The sequence below is a fragment of the Populus euphratica genome, unplaced genomic scaffold (assembly GCF_000495115.2).
Source record: "Populus euphratica unplaced genomic scaffold, PopEup_1.0 scaffold351.1, whole genome shotgun sequence".
NCBI lineage: Eukaryota > Viridiplantae > Streptophyta > Magnoliopsida > Malpighiales > Salicaceae > Populus > Populus euphratica.
The window spans coordinates 187,917-195,683 of NW_011500242.1; the positions used below are offsets into that span (position 1 = coordinate 187,917).

Below are 7,767 nucleotides of genomic sequence, written 5' to 3' on the forward strand. Positions count from 1 at the left end.
CTCTCAGTTGTTTCACAAAATTGACTCAATCAGAATCTAACCCACATTTCATCCCGCTTGGTCTAGGAGCTGACATCCCTATGCCTAAAGAGGAAATTGGGTCGGCAAAAGTTTATTTTAAAAAAAAAACAATGATTGAGGTTATTCCAGCTTTGTCGTGTTAAAAACTGAGAGACAAGAATACGTGTAGCTTTTGAATTAGAAAGAGAACTTTAGTCCAAAAGTCCAATTTTCTATACTCACAGAAACCTAATTTAATAGACACCTGCTTACCATTCTCTCCCTACCTTAATTTCCAACCACGTAACCCTAATCTTTCACGGTTTTCCCATAAATATTAGGAAAGAAAGTTTCTGAGAAATGGACAAAAATGCACTGTTCACTTACTGCAACCCGGGTTTATGTTAAGATACGAACTGCCATATTTTTATCTAAATTTACAAGTATAATTTCTGATTCTCTGACCCTTGATGGACAAGAAATCACTACCCATCGATGGAGGAAGGGGACCCACTAATCTCTCCCCTTCTTTATCAACTGTACCACTGCCAGCCATAATGAGTTCCTCCACGTAACATTGCCTTCTGATCTCTCACTCTCTGCATTTACACACACACAGACACTCACTCTATTTTCTCCATACAGGTTCTCCACATCCTAGCTACTCTCTCATTCATGGCTCTCCTTCCCTTGTTTATTCTCATTCTTATGGCTCCTTCCTCTAGTAATGCTCAATGGCCACCTTCACCTGGCTACTGGCCAGGTTCTAGGTTCAGGTCAATGAGCTTTTATCAAGGATACAGAAATCTCTGGGGTTATTCACATCAACGAGTAGACCAGAATGCGTTGACTATCTGGCTAGATAGCACATCAGGTTTAACTCGAGTCAATTAGCTACCTGACATTATAATGCGTCTCTGCTAGCTGTCTGAATTAAATTTTGTTAGGTATCTAATCATAAAGCTTTCTGCACAATATTTAATTTACTCATTCTCCTAATCTATTGTTTTTGCTCTTTGTAACAGGTAGTGGATTTAAATCAGTTAAACCATTTCGATCAGGGTATTTTGGTGCTTCCATTAAGCTCCAACCTGGCTACACTGCGGGTGTTATAACAGCTTTCTATGTGAGGATTGGACTAATTAAACTATACATGCTCATAATAATTTACTGTAAAACGTACCTTTCTCTGCTAGTATTACTCTTCTTTAATCAACACAGTAGTCGGTATAGTATATGTAAAGATGTTCTTGTATTAATGTCTAATTAATTAATATTTGTAATCAATTAATGGCAGCTTTCAAATAGCGAAGCTCACCCTGGGTACCATGATGAAGTGGACATAGAATTTCTTGGCACGACATTTGGGAAGCCTTACACTTTGCAGACCAATGTTTACATCAGAGGAAGTGGGGATGGGAGAATAATTGGGAGAGAAATGAAGTTTCATTTATGGTTCGATCCAACCAAAACCTTCCATTATTATGCCATTCTTTGGAGTCCCAAGGAGATCATGTAAGTTAACCACTACAGTGATCACCTATAATATTTATATAATCAAGGAGATTTTAAATTTATTTATTAAATAATTATGAGTTTAAATTCTTTTAGAATTACTAAAAATTTATATAATTATTAATTTAAAAACGTATATAACTAATCAAAATACATATAAATTAACTCTAATCAAAATACATATAAATTAACTCGTACAATTATATTAATTTTTTGTTTTAAAGTGCTTGTTCTAATTTAATTTTTTTTGATATTATGTATATTTTTTTTGACACAGTTCTTGGGTGAGTAATTATTTTATTAACTCAAGATTTCTAATTCATCACATGTTTACTAGATTAAAAGATATAAATGATAGTATTCAAACAAGAGATTTTCTCTGTTTTTTTTAGTTGATCACGTACTCCTTGACTGTTATTGTTGAGCTACTAGCTCACGAAGCTTCTTCTAATTAATTAGTGAAGAACCAGGTTACACTCTGTTTATGATCGGTGAGGATAGGAAGAAGTTTCCTGTGAGAGGGTCTGAATAGTAACATTATTTATGTGGTGATTTTCTCTTTGGCATTTACCGTCATGACTGTCTCTTCACTTAAATAACGAGCACATTTGTCTTTCTATTGTTTGAATATGATGATTTTAAAAAAATAAAAATATTATAATAATATATTTTAAATAAAAAATAATTTAAAAAACAACATTATTAAAAAAAAAACAAATCAAACATGCTATTATTACATCTTGTGTCTTCTACAACATCAATCATAAATTCGTTTTCCCAGCAGGCCTCAAAACCAATCGTACATTGCAGCTTCAGTAAAGAGCAAGCAAACACCAAAGAGACTTGTTGAAAATGATCATGTCACATCGCATTCATATATATTAAATTTGTGATGAACAAATGTTTCAGATTCCTCGTGGATGATGTGCCCATTAGGAGGTACCCGAGGAAAAGCGCCACAACTTTTCCACTGAGGCCGATGTGGGTTTACGGTTCAATCTGGGATGCCTCGTCTTGGGCTACTGAAGACGGAAAATACAAAGTTGATTACAGGTATCAACCATTTGTTGCTAGTTACACCAATTTCAAAGCAAGCGGCTGCTCAGCCTATTCACCAGCCTGGTGCCACCCTGTGTCCGCCTCTCCGTTCCGGTCGGGTGGGCTCACAAGGCAACAATATAGAAGCATGAGATGGGTCCAAAGACACCACATGGTCTATGACTATTGCAAGGACTACAAGAGAGACCATTCCCTAACACCTGAGTGTTGGAGTTAATATAAGCGATTGCTTTGAACATTGATGTGTCAACTCCTGTATAGGAAAATGGAAATCACTTGAAAAAAAGAAAAAAAGACAGTTTAACTTGCCTTGTGATTTCAGATTTTTTTGTCTTTTATTTATGAAGGTGTCTTGAGATGGTTCCTCGCTAGCTAAAGGCATTATACATGCCAGAGCAGTTGAGCGTCCAAGGCTCCCGATTGGAAAATTTGTTTGATTCGTCCAGTGTTTGAACAGTATGTGTGTGCTTTCTTTTATTTTTGAATAAATTAAAAGTATTTTTATACCTTCATATTTTAGATTTTGTTATTTGATCTCTGAATATATATAGTGTCAATTCATAGACCTTGTTATTATTGTTTCTGAACTTCTGAACCGGTGTGTGTGTCTATATGTATGTATGTATGAACATTTTGCGGTGAATATATGAAAAGGCATCAACAAAGTAGGATGCCCAAATTTATTCGTGTTTCCACATGGTCCGTGTCTTTTTATTCATGCGGCATGTTTTATGTTGTATTAATCATCTCTTCTAAACTCATTTGTTTTGAGTTTATGCTTTATAGTTCATTTGGCTTTTATGACAAATTAACAAAAAAAAAATAAGGTTTTTATTATACCTCATCTTATAAAACACAATTAATTAGAATAATGTTTTTTTAATTAATATTTTTTTATTCTTTAATATATTTTTTTTATTGAATTATCACACTCTCATGACTCGGATTGCGAATTTAACAAGTTAACTCAATTCATTCTAGTTTTTCTCTTCGTTTTCTTAATTAACTTTTTTTTTTATAATTTTATTATTTAATATTAGGTTAAATTAATATTTTTAAAAAAAAATTATTCTGTAATATAAGAATTGTTTGTTACTGGATTATCCCAATCTTATGACAGGAATTGCAAGTTTAGTAGTTTAAATTAGTTGATTCAAGTTTTCTCTGTCTTTTTCTTAATTAACCTTTTTTTTTCAATATTATCATTTTATATTGAATCGATTGAGAATTAGATTTCATAATTTATTTTATTTGTTTCCTATTAAGTTATTCCTATTTCATCACCTAGAAATCATGCTTAATAGGTTAATTCAAGTTATTTTTATATTTTTTTTAATATTTTTTTTATTTTATCATCCAACATTAGGTATATTGGAGATTGAGATTTATAATTTGTTTTGATTTTTTTATGTGATATCTTGGTTTCATAATTAGAGTTGCGAGTTTTTACATCTTGACTCGATTAAATCAGATTATTTTTTAATTTTCTTTCTAGGTGGTCATCTTGATGTCATTACTTGGGTGACAAATCCTTCAATATTAGATTTGTTTTTTATTGGGTTGTCCCTATCTCGTAACTCAGGTCACCAATTTAGCAGGTTAACTTAACTAACTCAATTTTTTTTAATTGATTCATTTTTTTTTAATTTTATTATTTAATATTGTAGTTGATAAAAAACTAGACTTCATAATTTGTTTCAATGTATTTTTTAATGAAATTATCTTAGCTTTATAACTCAAATAGTGAGTTTGATAGATTAACTTTATTTGTATTTTGAGGTCTTTTTTTAATTAATTTTTTTTTTAATTCTATCATTTAATATTAAGTTGATTGAAAATTAAACTTTATAATTTATTTTTATTTATTTTCATGGGATTATTGTAGTTTCATAACCTGAGTAATGAATTTTACATATTAATTCAAGTTGACCTAAGTGAATTCAATATTTTATTATTTGAATATTAAAAAATATTATCTTGAATTTTTTTTACTTAAACTATATATTTATAAGTTTTTTAAATTATTTTTGAATTTGAAAAGTCAACCAATCAGATTATATTAAATGAACCCTAACTTAATTAAAAAAAAAATTCCTACAAAAATACATTAACAATATCTAAGTATTTTTTATATTAAAAAAATTAACTTAATTGATAATAAAATACAAGGCAACAATCTAGATATTTTTAAGAGGTATAAACTTCAATCAATTTCCTATTTCCTGCAAGATGAAAATAACAAAAAAAAAAAAAATATTGTGCATTCAGCGAGTGTTCTGAAAAGCCTGTAAGCGACCATGGCTATTATTATCCCTGCTCTATCTATCAAAGTGTCCAGAACATGGAAGGAGAAAAAGGGCTGTTGGATTCTCGTGATTGAACAGTTTGTTTTGTTTCGATATGGAGTCAATTATTATGATTGGTTTTCTTTGCAGACTGTTTTTGCATTCTTTTTCTTTACCCACATCATTCCTCGAAGTATTCGGCGTCAACATCGATGATAGAAGGGTCTCTTAAAGTCCTGAGAAATTCAATCTCCAATATATGATGATCCACACCCTCCAATTGGCAATGGAGGAGGCATTGTACGCAATGTTAGGCCCCACAGTCTTGACACAATTCCACCAAGCATCGTCCCCACGTTTCGCCCATGACGGTGGACCATATTTTTTTCATATGAAAATGATTTTGAAGATTGCGCCATTCAATATCTAGAAACAGCAGTTCACTATGTGTACGCAGATAAAAAGTACCCTTACATCTGACCATGAGTTAATCACAGCAAGCTTTCTGCGTAAAGTGATTTCCGAAGCTCCTCGGGTCTTCAAGGCAGAATCATATCCACCTCCAAACGGGACAATTTCTTTTCTTCTGCCATGACGCGTATCGATCAACTCTGTCGCACCTGGTCCTGCAATTTCGATGATGACATAGATCCTCCAATACTTTACATGTACCTATAAGAAAAATACTTTCTATTTACTCTAGTTAAGATGGCAAGAATTAAGTGAAAAAGTGGAGAGAGGACGGGGTACGAGGCAAATTAAACATTCGTTTGTTTAAGTGTTTAAGTGACTGAGGTATCATTTCAAGTAAAATAGAGCTCTTACATTTTTTTTGTAAAAAAGTATAATTTACTATTTATAGATCCCATCTTTTACTATATTTGTAATACATGGTCAATTAAAACAGCCTAGAGCTGCTTTTGTTGCACCTGTGTTACGATATAATAAATAATGGCATGCCTTATAGAAAAAAAAAAAGTTAATCAGTTTTTTTTTTTCTTTTTCTTTTGTACCATATCTTTAATGTTTTGCCACGTGAAGAATAGAGACTCCACATGAACATTGAATAACAATGGACCCGCTCTTTCTCTTTCCCTTTTCCTTCTTCTTTTGCTTCTGCACCATATCTCTACTATTCTACAATGTAAATAGTGAAGACTTTGCTATTCATATTGAAGAATAGTGTAACGTAACTCCCTCACCATCACCTAGAGTCGTTGCCTCTTCCCTTTACCCCTTTCTTTCTTCTTCTTTTTCTTTTTTTGCACTTCTCCATATCTCCACTATTCAGCCACATGAATATTGGAGAGTGAATTAATTCACTCTCCACTGTTCACGTGAATAGTGGAGAGCAACTCCATTCTTAATAGGTCGGATCGAGTCAGGTCCAAACCTAAATGTATTGAATCGGGTCTGTTCTAAACCTAAATGCATTAAATCAAGTATGACCTAGTAAAATTTAAAAAATCTAAATAAATTTATTAGATATTATGTTTTATTTGAAAAATAATATTTAATATGATTCAATGGCACTATATAATTACATATGAAGGAAATCGTATGATAGCATAGTATTTGCAGAATTTGATTGCAATTCCAATTTTGTTCCTGATGATATTTTACCTGATATTGTTGCATGCCTAGGAAATCATGAAAACTTTAGTCCTTGTTGAATAGATTTTATACATTATGAAATTGAACATAGTTTAATGCAACAATAAAAAATACTTTATATAAAGTATTGTTTATTTCATGATGTAATAACAATAGTTAAATCGCTAATATTTTAATTAAAAACCATCAATATTAATAGAAGTCTTTTTTAATTATTTTATAACCTCAATTTGAAAAATATTTTTTAACCAAACACACTAAACTACTTTTTGTTCAACCTTAATTTCAACCACAGTTTTAACCAAACATATATTTTTCCAAACCAACCTCAATTAAAAGTACTTTTTATACAAAATAACTTTATTCAAATTATAACCACAACAACTACCACAATACGAAACACCCTCTAAAATATGGCTTACATCTAACATGCTTTCCTCTACATGGTTTCTGCTTAGATGTAATTTCTTAAGATAGTGGCAATAATTGTAGTCAAGAATATAAAGTATTCTCACATGAAACCTGGTAAAGATCCCTCAAATCCAACATCCAAGACTTGGCACTCCAAATTGTCTCCCTATATATATATATATAGAGAGAGAGAGAGAGTAGACAAGATATAAGCTGATAATCCTCCTATTGTCTGTACTCTTGATTAGTGTTTAAAAGTGTATTTTTATCAAGGTTTTATATTAATATTTTGCACTTAAAGTATCAATAACTCCTTAGTTAAAATATATTTTATAATAACAAGTTTGATACTATAAGATACCTTTAATTTATGATAAATATTCATTTTAAATGCAGACCTATTATATAAATTAAAGAATCGTTTGATGAATTCAACTACTGAAATTCAGAAGACAAAAAAAGGGTAAAGCTTTTAAAAGAAATGCTAGCTCAGTCCAAACTGGAACACTGTTTAGTCATTGGGTTATATCTGGAGCTGTAGATCTTGGATTTCAATTTGGTTACTGACACGACCAAAAGATTGATGTCTTCTCCCAAGTGTAGGAGTGTCAAAGTAATAAATAACCTGATACGACCAAGGTCGAATCACAAGAAGGTTAATTATATAAATCATCAATAACAATAACATAACAACAAATCCATAACAATAACAATAATAATATTGAATCCTAATAATGATAAAGAAGTTGACGAGAACTTTGAGATGGAAGATTAGTGTAATGATTAAATAATGATAACAACAAATGTCAAGGTTAGAGGATCCACTAATGGTATGTCAAATAAGTATAATATAAACTCTTATTATTCAATTGGAAACCACACA

General features: G+C 31.2%; 1 protein-coding gene across 2 annotated transcripts; it reads left to right on the plus strand.

Annotated features, from left to right (window-relative positions):
* Positions 1 to 364: 364 nt before the first annotated feature.
* On the plus strand, positions 365 to 3,030 carry LOC105112582 (probable xyloglucan endotransglucosylase/hydrolase protein 32). Of its 2 annotated transcripts, XM_011008316.1 has the most exons (4): positions 368 to 874; positions 1,026 to 1,126; positions 1,298 to 1,515; positions 2,425 to 3,030. In XM_011008316.1, the coding sequence occupies exons 1-4, from the start codon at positions 676 to 678 to the stop codon at positions 2,789 to 2,791; spliced, it is 885 nt and encodes a 294-aa protein (XP_011006618.1). In that variant the 5' UTR covers positions 368 to 675; the 3' UTR covers positions 2,792 to 3,030. The 2 variants fall into 2 exon arrangements, with proteins under 2 accessions (XP_011006619.1, XP_011006618.1); XM_011008317.1 differs by lacking the exon at positions 2,425 to 3,030 and having other exon boundaries at positions 365 to 874; positions 1,298 to 1,519.
* Positions 3,031 to 7,767: the final 4,737 nt, after the last annotated feature.